This window comes from Colobus angolensis, unplaced genomic scaffold (genome assembly GCF_000951035.1).
Source record: "Colobus angolensis palliatus isolate OR3802 unplaced genomic scaffold, Cang.pa_1.0 Scaffold420, whole genome shotgun sequence".
Lineage (NCBI taxonomy): Eukaryota > Metazoa > Chordata > Mammalia > Primates > Cercopithecidae > Colobus > Colobus angolensis.
Window position 1 is genome coordinate 767,794 of NW_012117600.1, and position 17,801 is coordinate 785,594.

The window sequence follows — 17,801 nt, forward strand, 5'->3', positions numbered from 1 at the left end:
CCGGAGCCGAAGGCCGAGGCTCGGGGCCGGGGCAGGGCGCGCTGCAGAGTGCTCGCCGCCGGATCTCCGGCTGGGCCCCCACCCCCAACTTTCTGGCGCTCTGGGCTCTTCTGGCGGGGTGGAAGAGAAGGGAGCGGGGTGTGGGCTGTGTGGTCAGCGGGGAGTGTTTGGGACTGCATTTTCCCGCCTGGATGTTCCCAGCTGTTAGCTCCCTTCTTCCCAGTACTGGGGACCCCATTCTGTCTGCCCCGCACGCGAAGGTCCGCCTCTGAAACCACACGGGCCGGGGCTGAGCACCCAAAAGCCACCCTGATACCATTTAGGTACAGAGGTTGTGAGGGTACCCAGTCACAAAAAACAAATGGGCACACTCGAGTTCCTGTGCCCTCAGAGCTTCCTGAAAGCACAACCTTGGAGAGGATGGGCTGGTGCCAGGTTGCTGGTCTTTGGGAGGGGTTAGTCTTGTGTTCCCACACAGCCACTGAGGCATTTGCTGGTGACAAGAGCGTTCCATGCAGCACGGTGCTCTCCAAGTTCCCACCCCGCACCTCCGGTACTGCTGGGCATATAGGGAGCGGGAGGCTGGCCCCCATCCTGTGACTAGTCCTGAGAGGGTGAAGGGAGCAGGGAAGAGCCACAGACCAGGACAGAGGCCACCCGCTGGCATCTTCTCTTGAGACAGCATTCCCTGCCGTATCAGCCTCTCAGGGAAGGGAAGGGAAACGGGGTGATGAGTATTTAGAAGCCGAAAGGTGTGGACCTGATTCTCAGTGAGCCAACGACTTTGCCTAGAGTCACACACAGAAGGGTGAGACGAAGCAGGGCTGGATTTCAGTTATGCGGATACCTGCCCTGCCCCTCTCTCTGCTTAAAAACATGTCAGGAGGCCAGGAGAGGTGCCGGGGTGTGTGTGTGTGTGTGCGTGTGTGTGTGTGTGTGCGCGCGTGTGTGCACGCGCCCCGCGCAAGTTCCAAAGAGTGGCCCAGGGGTCTTCGGCTCCCTGCTCAGGGCCCCAGCCCTCCCTTCTGCCTCCCACCTTCCTAGCACTCGCCCCTGCCCACATTCAGGTATTAATAGAGCGGATGACTGCCAGGAAGGCTGCCATGTGTTTGATCTGACGTGGTTTTGCAGCCATATGTTCTCCACTTCAGGGGAGCACCCCCTCCTTTCCTTCTTCAGCCCTGCTCCATTTGGTAAGGTTGGGTGCAGAGGGTGCTGGCAGAAATTCAGGGTCTGGGCTGACACCTTGGGTGGAGAGCTGGCAGCCTGTTGCACTAGTTGGGTGCAGCAGTCATTCCTAGAGCAGTGCCCGCCCCAGTAGGGTAACTCCCGTCATTTCAGCCCAGCCTGCCTTCCTTTTGCTTTCTGGACTCAGAAGGAGGACATGGGGAATAGGTCCTTAGAGCTGGAGGAACTTGGAGAGCTTGTCATGCCCCCTCCCCTCGCCCAAGTCCAGCGACCTTCCCTCCCACACTGTCCTACCTCTGCTTCCTTGACTTTGGCTGAGAAGGAGCTCTCTGTCTGACACAGAAGCTACCTTCTAGAAGAGAATGAGAACTGTTTACAGAGACAGAGTCCCTCTCAAGGCTGACACATGTGCCTTCTCACCCCTCAGGTCTGAAGCTTATGGGAGCCCCGGTGAAGCTGACAGTGTCTCAGGGGCAGCCGGTGAAGCTCAACTGCAGTGTGGAGGGGATGGAGGAGCCTGACATCCAGTGGGTGAAGGATGGGGCTGTGGTCCAGAACTTGGACCAGTTGTACATCCCAGTCAGCGAGCAGCACTGGATTGGCTTCCTCAGGTGCAGGCCTGTGGGGGAAGGTGTGGGCTGCCAGCCAGGGGGCAGGCTATGCTCTTTCCTGGGGGATTGGGAGCTGGAGCCCTCTCCTGATGCCCAGAGGTCTGTGGTTTTTTTATTTGGCTCCCTGTGGGACCTTCCAGAATTGGGGGCAGGCTGAACTCATCAAGTTTGCCCAGCAGAGCTGCCCCCCTTGACCCTGGGAAGCAAGCCTGGTATCCTGTTTCCACAGCCTGAAGTCAGCGGAGCGTTCTGACGCTGGCCGGTACTGGTGCCAGGTGGAGGATGGGGGCGAAACCGAGATCTCCCAGCCAGTGTGGCTCACGGTAGAAGGTGAGGAGGCAGAGCCATATGGGCGTGTTGGCCTGGAGCACGTGCCGTCTGCTGGTGACTATACCTCTGCAGCGGAGAACTCAGTAGAAGCAGGGCTGCCCCACTGCTCTGTGGGGCCTTGTTGTCCGGGCTCTAGGCCCACTCCAGACATCAGAAGACCCTACCAGTTGGAGTTGGGTATCTAACAACCAAGGGACCAACTGGGACCCACAAACTGTGGGGTACAGTCTGTTTCCGTTGCTTGAGCAACAAGCTTCAAGCACCCATCTGGGACTGGACCCTGTTCTGCCAAGTGGCCTGGCCAGCAGGGGGAGGGGAGGAAGGCTCTGCAGCTGCGGGAGCTCAGAGCTGTTCAGCCCAGGAAAACAAAGTGACTAAGAAAGTAACAAAGGGCTCTGAATGGGAGCTGGGGCCTGGCAGCAGAACTCTGCTAAAGCTCCCACCCACTCCCGTGAGTTTTATGCCCCTCCCCCAGCTCTCCACCCCCAGTCTCCTCTCACTGCAAGAAGAGCTGTCCAAATCTGCCATGCCTAAGGGGGCAGCATGGAAGATGTGTCTAAGGTGCCAGGCATGGTGGCATGCGCCTGTAGTCCCAGCTACCCTGGAGGCTAAGGCGCGAGGATCACTTGAGCCCCCAGGAGTTCCAGGCCAGCCTGGGCAACATAGAGGGACCTCCCGACCACCAATCTCAAAAAAAAAAAAAAAAATTCCTAAGGAGCCTGAAAAAGAAGGGCACCGCCTCCCTCTCAAGCTAGATGCCCGTTCTGCTGTTGACCTAATCATTAGGGGCCTGTGGAAACCTTCTGCGTGGAGGATTTCAGATGTAAACAGACTTGGGATTTGTACAGTAGGAAGCCAAGAGGTGGCAAGGCTCACTCCTCACTCCCCTTCTCTCCTAGGTGTGCCATTTTTCACAGTGGAGCCAAAAGATCTGGCAGTGCCACCAAATGCCCCTTTCCAACTGTTTTGCGAGGCTGTGGGTCCCCCTGAACCTGTTACCATTGTCTGGTGGAGAGGAACTACGAGGATTGGGGGACCCGCTCCCTCTCCATCTGTTTTAAATGTAACAGGTGAGCAGCCTCAGACGGGGGCTTGGAGTGGAGAAGGAGCTGGGTCCTGGAGGGCACTGAAGCTGGCAGAGTTTCAGCCACTGAGCTTGCGGTTGTGAGTGTCCAGAGCAAGCCCCAGTGTCTGGGGACGTGAGCTGCACCATTACTAAGTTCATTAGTCAGGTGTGCTAGGCTGGCTGGGTGGGCTGATTAGTGGCGATCCTGCTGTGTGTGCTTAAGGAGGGTGTGGGGCCACCTTCTTTGGTTCACAGCAGTCCAGGCCATGCACAGCTGGCCCTCAGAGATGAATTGTATGAGACCAGGGGCACCCATCCCCCGCCCCTCCCAAGGGAAGGAGCCAGAAACCAGCCCACGCAGAGCTAGGGAGGAGTATCTGGCAGACACTGAGAAGACAAGACTCTCAGGCTGCAGAGAGGGGAGAGGAGGGAAAGAGAAGGGGTAAGGGGAGGTTAGCACAAGGCCTCCTCCCCTAATGGCACTTTCCGGGAAACCTCCAGACATTTTCCCAAACAACTGTGTCTGTCCATACGTCTGCACAGTCACACCTGCACACCCACCTGGGCCCCAAGTTTCTTGGGCGCATACCCTCACATGCTTGTAAGACTTGCTTATTTGTGAAACAAAGTATACTGTTTCTGGTTGGGGCTAGAACTGGGCAAGAAAATAGGAGTCTGAGCTTGGTCTCATGTGCTGGAAGGTGCCAGGGAAATGGGCGCTGAGCTGGGTTCCCCAGCAGTTTGAATCTTGAGAAGAGGTGGACTATGAGACCTCTGGAAGCAAGTGCAGGTTCTGTTCAGGAGGCGCTGAGTTGGAACAGATTAGAGAGAAGGCTGGGTTCACTTCCTTCCAGGTGTGCGTGGTTGGGACCCTCAGGCAGGCAGCCTGATAATAAGCACTTACTGAACTCCTACTCCACACCACACTGTGCTAGGCACCACAGGGGACAGTGGGAATACAAAGGAAATAGAAGCCAAAGAACTGAGTATAATTGGGGAGACAAGACACGTGCATAAAGAGCTGAGAACTATTGCAAGGCAGAGAGTCTGCAAATAACAACCCCGAGGGGGCACAGAGCAAACAGAAAGGCTCACTCTGGTATACGCAATAAAAGAGTGACCAGAAAAGGGAGGCAACTTGTGCTGTGTGTGGGAGATGGGATGGAGATGGGAGGGTGGTATAACGTTTCTTAAGGGCTTATTCGTGCACTTGACACACATGACCTGATTCCCACAATACTCCCATTTGAGAGATGAGAAAACAGAGCCCTTCCAGGCTCACCAGACTCCAGTGTCCCTGTTCATTTCACCGTGCCTCACTGCCCAGCCCCTTCCTTTGGCAGGAGGGCTTTAAGGATGTTCTGACCAGAGCCTGAGTATTCCCCTTTCCCAATCACGCACTGAGTAGGGATTGCTGCTTAGGGAGCTGACTGAGGTTTTCTGGCCCCAGGGGTGACCCAGAGCACCATGTTTTCCTGTGAAGCTCACAACCTAAAAGGCCTGGCCTCTTCTCGCACAGCCACTGTTCACCTTCAAGGTAGGAGGGCTGGCAGGGAGGAAGGGTGGATGAGGCCAGGGGCATTCCCAGCGAGCTGTCCTGCAGTTAGAATTGTTCTGTGTTCCAGCTCCCCTTGTGGTCCTGCTGGGATCTAGGGAGCGAGGGGTTAATTGGCATAGCTCCCATTCCTAGTGGGAGCACCTGAGACCCTGCGTGGCTGAGATGAGAATAGAATCCTGACGTCACAGCAGATTTCCCATCACGAAGCAGAGTCCTTGGGAGGGAGGGAAGGAGGGAGGGAAGCAGCAGGAGATGGTCAAGGCCCATGCCCAGCCTTGTTTCTGCCCCTCCCTTTGAGGGGATGGGGGTGGGGAAAACAGCCTAGCACCGGATGGAGGAGACCTGAAGGGCTGGTGCACAGAGAGAGGGGGAGGGACAGGGTGTCTGCAGGAACCAGGCTGTGGCTGCAGGGGCAGCTGCCTGTCTCTCCCTTGTATCTCCCAAGCCTGAGGTGCCACCCCCACATACCCTCTCATCTTATTCCTCAGTCACACAGGGCCTTCATTGCAGGGAGGCAACCTCTCTCCACAGCCCAGGCGCTCTCCCAGGTGTGAGCAGCTGTGCCCTAGTGGTTGCTTATTTGTGTACTACTGTGATCCTGGGAGTGCTGAGTAGCTGTCTTTAGGTTGGGGATGCCCTGGACCCTCAGAGAGACTCAAGGCTTGACTCCCATGCCTCCTACTCCCTCCGTTCATATTCCTACTGGGCACTGATTCTGAGTCCCCGTCCACAGCACTGCCTGCAGCCCCCTTCAACGTCACCGTGACAAAGCTTTCCAGCAGCAACGCCAGTGTGGCCTGGATGCCAGGTGCTGATGGCCGAGCCCTGCTACAGTCCTGTACAGTTCAGGTAGGCTCTCCGGGCCGGGCCATGCTCTTTCTGGCTGCCTGGCCAGCACTTTGTTGACAGGGGTGTCACACTCACTAGTCAGCTCCTAGGGGCTTGGTCTGCAGCTCTTTTCAGGTGCTGCTCCTTAGCAGGAAGAGCACAGGCCACTGTCTCTTATCATGGGGTGCTCTGGCAACTCAGTGACTGCAGATTGGCTCAAATTCATGCATTCTTCAGGTTGGAAAGCAGATCACTAGAACAGATTTGGGGTACCTAGAAGGTTTTTCTTTCCTTCTTTTTTTTTTTTTTTTGACACAGGGTCTCACTGTTGGCCAGGCTGGAGTGCAGTGGCGCCATGTCGGCTCACTGCAACCTCCACCTCCTGGGTTCAAGTGATTCTCCTGCCTCAGCCTCACCAGTAGCTAGGATTACAGTCGTGTACCACCACGCCCAGCTATTTTTTTTTTAGTAGAGACTAGTAGTTCACCGTGTTAGCCAGGCTGATCTCAAACCCCTGACTTCATGCGATCTGCCTGCCTCAGCCTCTTAAATGCTGGTATTACAGGCGTGAACCAGCACACCCAACTGAGTTTTTCTTACTAGGTGAAAGCTCAAACCTTTGCTGATACTCACACTATCATGAGCCGCCTTACCCCCCAACCCCCATTCAAGCCAAAGAGAACAAGATGACCAGAAGGGGCCCTACACCTTGGAGAGTAGAAGAACTGGGTAGATACTGAAAACAAGAGGCAATGCAGGCTTGCTCATTTTCATCCGTTTACTCAAAAGCCACTCAATGAGCACCTTTCAAAACTGTTCTGGGCAGTTTCCCTGGGCAGGAGGGGCCCCTGCTCTGGGCTCCACCATTTAGAGAACCCTACTGAGGTTGGGCTCAGTGGCTCATGCCTGTAATCCCAGCACTTTGGGAGGCGGAGGCGGGAGGATTGCTTGAGCCTGGGACTTCAAGACCAAACTGGACAACATGGCAAAACCCATTCTCTATGAAAAATACAAAAATTATCCAGGCATAGTGGCATACGCCTGTACCCCTAACTATTCAGGAGGCTAGAGTGGGAGGATGACTTGAGCCTGAGAAGTCAAGGCTGCGGTGAGCCGAGATCATGCCACTGTACTCCAGCGTGAGTGACAGGGCAAGATCCTGTCTCTAAAAAAGAAAAAAAAAAAAAGAGGATCCTACTCCGGCCCTCCTTTGGCCACACCCCTTTCCCCTGGGCAAAGAGCCTACAGGGCCAAGAGGATATGCCCATCCAGATGGCAAGGACCCCCTCACTGCCACACTATACTCTAGATATTCAGGATCTCTTGCCCTGATGGTCCTGAGTCTGCTTCCGGGGTCTGTGTGGGCCTCTTCCCTGCTCCACCTTCCCAAGGATGGACCACAGTATGATATGAGCACCTCTAAGCCCAAGGGGCAGCCATTCGTGACGGGGATGGGAATGGAGCTTGGATATGCAGTCAGCATTGTCCACGCCTGTGCACATGAGGCCCCTCATGGTGCAGACCTTGGCTTCGGGCCAACTCTTCCAGTGCCGCCTCATTCTGACTCGGGACTCCAGGGATTTAGAGAATTACAAATGCAAACCTGATCTCCCAGGTTGTTTTGAAGGTTTATTGGTCAAAATATTAAGATAGAAACTATTTAATAGTTTGTTAGCTGATTTATAATGTTTAAATATGTAGACATATAGTACATGGATCTCTTTGTACTCTTACCCTGGGCCCCCAAAATGTAAGATGAGGGGCTGGTTCATAGTGCCCTAGGCTCCCAGTTTTCTCTGAGCTTCAGAAACTTGAACTTTGGAGTGGCATGTAAACAGGCACAGTAAGTGGTAAGTATACCCTAAGAGTTTTGCACCAAGTACAAAAGGATAAGAGGAGTTTTCTGGAGTGGTTGAGAAAGGCTTTCACCAAGAAAGTGATATTTGTACTGAGTCTTACAGGATGAGTAGGCCTTTGCTAGGAAGAGCAGGTCATTCCAAGTGAAAGGAACAGCATTCACAAAGGCATGAAGATGTGGAACCTGGTGTATTATTGGGGTGGGGGCGGATGGGAGGGCGTGGGTTGCAAGTGTTTGCTGATAGAGGAAGCATTCATTCAAGCACCCATAACTATACCCACTCCATCTTCCATCTCGCACAGGATCTCCCCTACATCATTCGTTTTCTGCTTTTCTGTAGGTGACACAGGCCCCAGGAGGCTGGGAAGTCCTGGCTGTTGTGGTCCCTGTGCCCCCCTTTACCTGCCTGCTCCGGGACCTGGTGCCTGCCACCAACTACAGCCTCAGGGTGCGCTGTGCCAATGCCTTGGGGCCCTCTCCCTATGCTGACTGGGTGCCCTTTCAGACCAAGGGTCTAGGTAAGGGATGCATAGAGCAGAGGGGGTGGGCGGGGCTGGAGCCGGGAAGGAGGCCATGTTGGCTCAAGTTCTGAATGGTGCTGGTGGAGATGGATGTTCAGGCATCATTTGACAAACATTTACTGCATATCACTACATACCACCTTGTAAATAGTTACTGTGGGTGGAACAGATAAACAAACTAGAAAAGATCAGATAATGTGGTTGATGAAGAGTGCCCCCGGATGGTTAAGGAACGCCCCTAAAAAGGTCTGATTCGGGTCTGAAGGATAAAGAAGGAGTCATGTAAATATCTGGGGGAAAATCACTGCCTGAAGAAGGCACAGCAAGTGCAAAGACCCTATGACACGAACTTGCTTAGAGTTCTCTGGCAATTGCAGGGAGGCTGGCATAGCTGTGAGAGGGGAGTGGCGAGGGATGAGGCAGAGAGGCAGTAACCATGGTGATGAAGAGCAACATAGCCGAGCTGGGGTGCTGCCTGTCCTGCCCATTGCTTACCCCGCCCCCAGCACAGTGGGTGAGAGCAATCAGAGCTGGGAGGTGAACCCTTCCCCAGTCGTGCCTCTCAGAGCTGTTTAGTTCTTGGGAGTTGGTTCCAAAGGTCTGCATGGGATTATGATGACAGGAAGGGCAGGGGTCTTAGCAATCTTCTCTCTTTGGCTACAGCCCCAGCCAGCGCTCCCCAAAACCTCCATGCTATCCGCACAGATTCAGGCCTCATCTTGGAGTGGGAAGAAGTGATCCCTGAGGGCCCTTTGGAAGGCCCCCTGGGACCCTATAAACTGTCCTGGGTTCAAGACAATGGAACCCAGGTAAGAGAGACAGAACCCTTCCCTCTTTTCACGCTCCTGGAGTATCAGCCCTCGGGGTTCTAAGGCCTTTAAGAATTTCAAAATGGTTGTCTTTGGTGGGCCTGGGTCTCCCACTCTCCCAGGGAATCCTCTCCTCCTCACCCACCTCTGCAAACTCCACTTCTCGAAGGATTATGTCTCCTGTTAGGATTGCATCCTGTGTGCACTTTGTAAATAAAGCAGGAAGCACATTCCTGCTTGAGCTGGGGGAGGGCACAGATAAGGCTTTGTCCCCAGCTCAGTTTGCTCCCATCCCCCACCTGTGCATTCCGGGACTGAGCCTTGTTTGTGTTCCGGAGAGGCCCCTGCAGCCCGGAGCAGGAATGTGATTACTCCCAGACGGCTGTGTTCCCACAGCCCCTGAACCCACAGTGCCCCTATACTCCCATGTTCCCAGCCGGACCTTTTTCTGCCCTCAGGCCCCAGCTGGAGGCCTTCTCCTCAGGCTCACTATGGGGTGGGGGCTTTTCCTGGCTGCAGGATGAACTGACAGTGGAGGGGACCAGGGCCAATTTGACAGGCTGGGATCCCCAAAAGGACCTGATCGTACGTGTGTGCGTCTCCAATGCAGTTGGCTGTGGACCCTGGAGTCAGCCACTGGTGGTCTCTTCTCATGACCATGCAGGTGAGGTTTGCAGGGGGAGAGGGGCAGAGGCTCAGGGGATCAAGGTTTTCAAGGGCAACCTAGACTGGTGGGAGGAGCCTAGTAGCATCTCCCCTCCTAGCAGGCCCACAGACCAAGTGAAGAAGTTGAGGCCAGGGCTGGTATTTAAACTGTATCTTGACTGGGTGTATGGTGGCTCATTCCTGTAATCCCAGCATTTTGGGAGGTCGAAGGATCACTTGAGGCCAGCAGTTTGAGACCAACTCTGGCAACACAGCAAGACTCTGTCTCTACAAAATAAATTTAAAAAAAGGATTAGCTTGGTGTGGTGGCATATGCCTGTTAGGCCCAGCTACTCCAGAGACTGAGGCAGAAGGATTGCTTGAACCCAGGTGTTCGAGGCTGCAGTGAGCTATGATTGCACTACTGCGCTCCAGCCTGTGCAACAGAGTGAGCCTGTTGTCTCTAAACAAATAGGGCCGGGTACTGTGGCTCATGCCTGTAATCCCAGCACTTTGGGAGGCTGAGGCGGGTGGATCATGAGGTCAGGAGATCGAGACCATCCTGGCTAACACGGTGAAACCCCATCTCTACCAAAAATACAAAATAATTAGCCGGCATGGTGGCAGGCGCCTGTAGTCCCAGCTACTCGGGAGGCTGAGGCAGGAGAATGGTGTGAACCTGGGAGGCGGAGCTTGCAGTGAGCTGAGATCGCATCACTGCACTACAGCCTGGGCAACAGAGCAAGACTCTGTCTCAAAAAAAAAAAAAAAAATAAGGCCGGGAGTGGTGGTTCACACCTGTAATCCCACAACTTTGGGAGGCTGAGGTGGGAGGATTGCTTGAGTCCAGGAGTTCGAGACCACCCTGGGCAGCAAAGTGAGACTTTATCTCTACCAAAAAAATTTAAAAATTAGCCAGGTGTGATGTTGCACACCTGTAGTCCCAGCTGCTTGGGAGGCTGAAGTGGAAGGATTGCTTGAGCCTGGAGGCTGAGGCTGCGGTGAGCTGTAACTGTGCCCCTGCACTCTGACCTGGGCAACAGAACAAGACTCTGTCTCAAACAAACTATATCTCATTCTCCTCTCTCTGCCCCAGAACTGGCATAGAAATCCATGGTCACACTCTAGGTCACAACAGCCAGGGCCTGTCTCTGACCAGGTAGGAAGGACTCTTGGGCCTTCCTCTGGAGCCCCTCTCCCTCAGGACCCTTTATTGACCTAGAGGAGCCCCTTGACCCAGCTGGATGACCATCCTGGGAAAGTTCTGAAGGGACCCCATGGTGTCATCCTAGCTCATGCCACTGCACCTCCCTCCCACAGGCCAGCAGGGCCCTCCTCACAGCCGCACATCCTGGGTACCTGTGGTCCTTGGTGTGCTAACGGCCCTGGTTACGGCTGCTGCCCTAGCCCTCATCCTGCTTCGAAAGAGACGGAAAGAGACGCGGTTTGGGTAAGGGGATGGGGATGTGGAGGGAGAGGCAGGTGGTGATGAAAGACCTTGGAGCTGATCCCAAATCCTGGGTTTTCCTTTAGGCAAGCCTTTGACAGTGTCATGGCCCGGGGAGAGCCAGCCATTCACTTCCGGGCAGCCCGGTCCTTCAATCGAGAAAGGCCTGAGCGCATCGAGGCCACATGTGAGTGGTGGGCGATCATGGGAAGGACAAATGGGTTGTCGTGTGCCCCTATCCGCATTATTTTACCAAATTATTAATTCGACTGATATTTGTGTGAACATCAGTGAGCCCCAGGCACACAGACCTGTCTGTGTGAAGTTCACCACCCCAGCCGTGGGAGACCTAAGCTCATCTCTATGCTCTGAGGGCAGAGTCTGGGGTATAAAAAGCAGGCTGGGCTTTGGCTCAGGAATCAGAGATCCCTCTTTCCCACAAACCCTTTCCCAACAGTGGACAGCTTGGGCATCAGCGATGAACTAAAGGAAAAACTGGAGGACGTGCTCATCCCAGAGCAGCAGTTCACCCTGGGCCGGATGTTGGGCAAAGGTATGTGGGGCTGTGTGGGGATGGGCATGGCTGGTTTGCTGTAGCTGGAGGTGTTTGGTCACCCCTGTCACTTTGAGGTTGTGGGTTTAGGTTGGCTCCTGTAAACAAGATATGCTTGTAGACTCCTGAGTGTGGGATGTTTGGGGGGAATGGTGGCTGGGGACAGGGAGGGCTGAGGAGCTGCTCCCAGCGTGCTCTTGCTTTGGCTACTGGCAAGGGTGCCTTCTCCAGTGGCCCCAGAGTCTGCTGACTGTGTCCCCATGGAGGGTCACTTGGGAGGGAAGATGGCAGGGAGCAGAGAGCCAAGGAGACTCCCTCACTTGGACTGGTTCCTAGGAGAGTTTGGTTCAGTGCGGGAGGCCCAGCTGAAGCAGGAGGATGGCTCCTTTGTGAAAGTGGCTGTGAAGATGCTGAAAGGTGAGTGGGGGATAGTTGTGGCCTGAGGGCATCACTTGGAAGGGTAAGAGGGGTGACTGACCCTGAAGCAGGCTCTGCTTAGCCCCTAGATTTTCCAAGAAGAGCTGGGCAACACTAACTGGGATGCTGTCTTTACGGCACGAATAATTCACAAGCATAAACCCAAACACACTTATTCATGCCCAGCCATTGCTCTCTGCCGTCGGCAGTGACTGTCCTCTGAGTCCTCTCTTGGGTGATGACAGCTGTGGTTGGTTGACCTGCTGGGCTCCCAAACCAAAAGGAAGGGAAGGCATTAGTAAGTAGAGAAGTTGCTGCATAGCACCACTCCTTGGAGGTTTCTCCTGCTCATGGCTGGGCTGTTTCCTGGGCTCGCTGGGAAGCCTAGGACATCTGAAGGACAAGACCTAGGAGGCCTGGGTCAAAGCTAGGGACACATCTTGTTTTATTCCCTGCTTCCCCATCCCTTTCTCCTAGCTGACATCATTGCCTCAAGCGACATTGAAGAGTTCCTCAGGGAAGCCGCTTGCATGAAGGAGTTTGACCATCCGCACGTGGCCAAACTTGTTGGTGAGCCCCTTTTTGGGGGAGGCAGACAGAGAATAGGGCTAAAAATATGCTCTACCAACATGAGAGGGCAGCCTGTAGGAGAGACGTTTGGATTCATCTGGTAAGTAAATAGATGGCAAAATAGCAAGGAGGGTCCTGGCAGAAATCTGAGGTGAGGAGTGCCAAAGGTCCGCACATGAAGACTGTGTGGCTGGGTGCGGTGGCTCATGCCTAAACCCCAGCACTTTGGGAGGCTGAGGTGGAAGAATTGCTTGAGGCCAGGGGTTTGAGACTAGCCTGGGCAGTATAGCAACAACCCACCTCTATTAAAACAAAAAACAATACACACACATGTACAAAAATTAGCTAGGTGTGGTGGTATGCACCTTTGTCCATCTACATGGGAGGCTGAGGTGCGAGGATCATTTGAGCCCAGAACGTTGAGGCTGCAGTGAGCTGTGATTGTGCCACTGCACTCCAGCATAGATGACAGAACAAGATACTGTTTCAGACAATACAAAAACTGCTTGTGTGGACAGAGAAGGAAAGGAAGGGGACAGAAGATGCTCCAGGGATATGGGAGCAACCAGAGTCCCTCCTGGGTAGTCCCCAGACCAGTGTGGAGCCTATGAAAAAATAAACAGCAGATCCAGAGCTAGAGATGGGACCCAGCAGGTGGGGACTTACGCAGACACCTGCACTGCCCCTTGACCCTCCTATGCTCAGCTCCTGACTCTCCCTTGTCCCAGGGGTGAGCCTCCGGAGCAGGGCTAAAGGCCGACTCCCCATCCCCATGGTCATCTTGCCTTTCATGAAGCATGGGGACCTGCACGCCTTCCTGCTCGCCTCCCGGATTGGGGAGAACCCCTTTGTGAGTACCTCGTGTGGGGATGGCCAGGGGGAAATGGGTGGGAACACAGGGCCTGGAAAGGCATAGAGACCCTGGCAGAGAGGGGCTTTCTGGGTAGGGCTGATGGAGCTGGGTGGTAGGTAGTAGGAGGGGTCTGAGTTTGAATCCTTTTAATCTAGCAGGCTTTCTTTTCTCTCACAAAACCCTGCTGAGAAATATAGGCCGGGCAAGGACCCTTTCTAGGGGCAGGGACTTGTGGAGCCCCCAGGTGGGGAGTCTTGGCTTCCAGGCTTCCTCTTAGGCTAGCTGAAGCTTCCTTGTCTTGGGAAGGCCCCTCCATCCCTTTTCTTCCTTCCAGTGATTCTGGGGACAGCCTTCAGGCTTTCTGGCCAGGGACCCCCATCCATCCTGCCCCAGCTGGGTGGGCAGGTTAAGCCTGAGCTTGGCCTGTCTGTCCGCTAGAACCTACCCCTCCAGACCCTGATCCGGTTCATGGTGGACATCGCCTGCGGCATGGAGTACCTGAGCTCTCGGAACTTCATCCACCGAGACCTGGCCGCTCGGAATTGCATGTACGAATTCTGGAGGACTCGAGGGTGGGAGACAGCAGCAGGTGCCAAGAGGAGCTAGCTAATGGTCGGCTCCTGCCTGGGACAGCATCTGCTATGCATGGGGGTAGCTTGGGAGCAAAGATGTCCTGGCTCTTGTAAGGCTGTAAGCATGGCAGAAGGCTGACTCCCTCCCTCAACGCTCCTTGTAGGCTGGCAGAGGACATGACAGTGTGTGTGGCTGACTTCGGACTCTCCCGGAAGATCTATAGTGGGGACTACTATCGTCAAGGCTGTGCCTCCAAATTGCCTGTCAAGTGGCTGGCCCTGGAGAGCCTGGCTGACAACCTGTATACTGTGCACAGTGACGTGGTGAGCAGGGTGGCCCGTGAAGCTTGGTGGGGACTAGTGTGAGAACAGACCTTTGGGATCCTGAAGGGCCTAGCCAAGTCTGCTTTCTGGGGTTTGGTTGCCTGATGATGAGGCCCTGAGCTCCAGGCTGTGCTTGTCCCAGAGCCATGGCTCTCTGCCTGACTCAGGACACCTAGTGACAGCTTCTCCCCCAACCTCAATTCTGTCCCAGTGGGCGTTCGGGGTGACCATGTGGGAGATCATGACACGTGGGCAGACGCCATACGCTGGCATCGAAAACGCTGAGATTTACAACTACCTCATTGGCGGGAACCGCCTGAAACAGCCTCCGGAGTGTATGGAGGACGTGTGAGTATCCCGGGAAGGGGGCTCTGGAAGGAAAGGGGAATCTGGAGTTTTGGCTGGTAGCTGCCACCACAGCTGCTGGCCCAGTGGGAACTAAGAGCCTCAACTGGACCTTTGTTTTTTTATAGAAACATCCTTGTAGTTGGAAGACTGCCCCCCACCTCATACTCACTGCTCATCTGCCACCTCCTTGTTTTCTTCCTTTTCCCCCCTCCCATCCCAGATTTCTTGCTTTAGCCTTTGTCTATCAGTCTCTTTTCTCCAGTTTGTAGGGAGAACCAGGAACCCCAAGAGCAGAACAGAAGGCACAGTGCTGAGTAACAGTGTGGGAGGTTTCCCTGCCATCTTCCCACCCATAATTCCTTTTTTTTTTGTTTTTTATTTATTTTATTTTATTTGTTCTACCCCAGTGAATACAACCTTTGCCGTAGAGACCCCAGCTAGTCTAAGAAAACTTCCTAGGCTGAGCTCTCTTGGGAAGCTAAGATAAAGAACTGAGGTCCTGGGAATAAGGGAACTGCCTCCTCTTCTTTCCTTAAGCCCAAAGCCCTCGGGACCGGGCAGGCAGTGATACCACCTGCTTCGCTAGAGTGAGAACAAACCCCTGTGACAGGATAATGGGAAGTGTCACTGACATTAGCTGGGCTTTTAGGCATTCTTTCAGGTAATCTTTCTCTGACCTTATGAGGAAAAGACTATTATTTATCCCCACTTTGTAGACGAGAAAATAGGATTAGAGAGATTAAGCAACATGGCCAACGTCACAGAGCTATTAAGTGAATGAATTGGAATTTGAACCTCGATCCCTGTGGTTTTAGAGTATGTACTCTTAACTCTTTATGACAGCAACTGTGATTTGTCTGTTCTAGTCTTACACTCCCACTCCATCCAAGCCAAGGGCTCCCTAGGCCTTCAGACAACATTTTGTGAGTATTTTTCGTTTTGTTTTTGAGACAGGGTCTCGCTCTGTCACCCAGGCTGGAGTGCAGTGGCGTAATCTCTGCTTACTGTAGCCTCAACCTCCTGGGCTCAAGTGATCCTCCCTCCCCAGCCTTCCAAGTAGCTGGGACTACAGACATGTGCCACCAAACCTGGCTAATTTTTGTATTTTTGTAGAGACAGGGCTCTGCCGTATTTGTCAAGCTGGTCTTGAACTCCTGGGCTCAAGGTATCCACCTGCTTTGGCCTCCCAAAATGCTGGGATTACAGGTGTGAGCCACCAAACCCAGCCCAGAAGAACTTTCATGAGCCCCAGTGGGAGTGGGAGCCACTGTGACCAGATAAAGAATCTGCTCCATTTCTTGCTCTGGGATTGGACTTCCAGAGGGCCGAGGTCATGGACACGCACAGGAAGGCTCAGCCTCATGGTGGGATCCTTCCCTTTGACAGTGGGTTTGAAGTGCCCTGAACCCAGACTGTGGGTGACTGACTCATCTGCACCTCAGAGGGAAATCTTAAGTACACAAGCCAGGCCCTGGCCCTCCTGTTCATTCAGCAGAACTTAGGGTATGGCAAGGGGCAGGAAGCTCGCGTCTCCCTGTGGCTGCAGCCTGCCTCAGTTCTAATGTGGAGCTGTAGAAGCTCTGATGGGCAGTGGTGACCAGACCCCAGTGCAGCCTCCTCCCCAGCTGGAGCTGGTGCTGTCATGCTGTCAATGGAGAGTGGGCGGGCACTGGCCTCACCCAGGCAGCCTGGTGGACAGGCGCCAGTTGGCTCCTAGCACAGCCTTGAGAATGTGTCCCATTCTGGCCATGTACCCGAGGCCCCAGACCATTCCCGTTCCCACGACCTGCTCAGTGTCTGGCATGATTACTGCCATTACTGGGGGCCCTGCTGGTGTGCTGGTGCGTGAGGCAGTACTTGGGGCTCTTGTCGTGGGCATAGGCGAGAGAGTCAGGCATTTGCTTTCACTGGACTTGGTCTCCGTCTCTTCCCATTAGCTTTTTTGGTTTGTTATTTTTCCACCTCGGCCTGAGGCATTCCTTGGGCACCCTGAGTGATAGGCTTCAGGGAATTTATAAGGTTCCTGAAGTTGTATGTAAAAAAGCCTTCCTGGCCTGCATGGTGGTTCACGCCTGCAATCCCAGCACTTTGGGAGGCCGAGGCGGGTGGATCACCTGAGGTTGGGAGTTCGAGACCAGCCTGACCAACATAGAGAAACTCTACCTCTATTAAAAATACAAAATTAGCTGGGCGTGGTGGCATGTGTCTGTAATGCCAGCTACTCTGGAAGCCGGGGCAGGAGAATTGCTTGAACCTGGGAGGCAGAGGTTCCGGTGAGCTGAGATCACGCCATTGCACTCCAGCCTGGGCAACAAGAGCAAAACTCCATCTCGAACAAAACAAAACAAAACATTCCCATTGGGGAGAGAGCTGGAAGCTTTTTCCAGATACTCAAAGGTTGTATATGAACAGTGAGGACTTTTTTTTTTTTTTTTTTTGAGACGGAGTTTTGCTATTGTCGCCCAGGCTGGAGTGCAATGGCGCGATCTTGGCTCACAACAGCCTCCACCTCCTGGTTCCAATCGATTCTCCTGCCTCAGCCTCCAGAGTAGCTGGGATTACAGGCATGTGCCACCCTGCCCGGCTAATTTTGTATTTTTAGTAGAGATGGGATTTCTCCATATTGGTCATGCTGGTCTCGAACTTCTGACCTCAGGTGATCCACCCACCTTGGCCTCCCAAAGGGCTGGGATTACAGGTGTGCGCCACCACGCTCAGCCAATTTTTGTATTTTTTAGTAGAGACGGGATTTCACCATGTTCGCCAGGCTGGTTTGGAACTCCTGACCTCAAGTGATCCTCCCACCTCGCCTCCTAAAGTGCTGGCATTACAGGCATGAGCCACTGTACCTGGCGGATTTTTACTTTTTTTTTAATAAGAGAAAGGGTCTCGCTCTGACAGCCAGGCTGGAGTGCAGTAGTGCAATCACAGCTGACTGTAGCCTCAAACCCCTGGGTTCAAGAGATCTTCTGCCCAGCCTCCATAGTAGCTGGGATTACAGGTACTTACTACCATACCTTGCTTATTAATTATTATTTTTTTAATAGAGACATGGTCTTGCTGTGTTGCCCAGACTGGTCTTGAAATCCTGGGGTCAAGGGATCCTTCAATCTCAGCCTCCTGAGTAGCTGGGACTACAGGTGCATACCACTGTGTCCGGCTGTACAGTGAGGATTTACTGAGTAGGTACTGCCCACTCAGCATAGGAGGGACTTTGGAGCCAACCCCCCTAGCTTCAAATCACAGCTCTGTCACTTTCCACGTGTGTGACTTTAGTCACGGTTCTTTTTTTTTTTTTTTTTT

General features: G+C 53.8%; 1 protein-coding gene across 1 annotated transcript in view; it reads left to right on the forward strand.

Annotated features, from left to right (window-relative positions):
- Positions 1-1,613: 1,613 nt before the first annotated feature.
- Positions 1,614-17,801, forward strand: part of TYRO3 (TYRO3 protein tyrosine kinase) — a 20,131-nt gene continuing 3,943 nt past the window's right edge. Inside the window, exons 1-18 of the mRNA XM_011956673.1 lie at positions 1,614-1,799; positions 2,029-2,129; positions 3,029-3,199; positions 4,646-4,732; positions 5,487-5,602; positions 7,780-7,957; positions 8,624-8,769; positions 9,289-9,433; positions 10,735-10,864; positions 10,948-11,048; positions 11,319-11,414; positions 11,751-11,831; positions 12,309-12,401; positions 13,130-13,251; positions 13,708-13,802; positions 13,991-14,150; positions 14,362-14,498; positions 15,365-15,421. Coding sequence (XP_011812063.1) covers positions 1,627-1,799; positions 2,029-2,129; positions 3,029-3,199; positions 4,646-4,732; positions 5,487-5,602; positions 7,780-7,957; positions 8,624-8,769; positions 9,289-9,433; positions 10,735-10,864; positions 10,948-11,048; positions 11,319-11,414; positions 11,751-11,831; positions 12,309-12,401; positions 13,130-13,251; positions 13,708-13,802; positions 13,991-14,150; positions 14,362-14,498; positions 15,365-15,421 — 2,189 coding nt within the window. The 5' untranslated portion in view covers positions 1,614-1,626. The remainder of the gene's footprint in view (positions 1,800-2,028; positions 2,130-3,028; positions 3,200-4,645; positions 4,733-5,486; positions 5,603-7,779; positions 7,958-8,623; positions 8,770-9,288; positions 9,434-10,734; positions 10,865-10,947; positions 11,049-11,318; positions 11,415-11,750; positions 11,832-12,308; positions 12,402-13,129; positions 13,252-13,707; positions 13,803-13,990; positions 14,151-14,361; positions 14,499-15,364; positions 15,422-17,801) is intronic.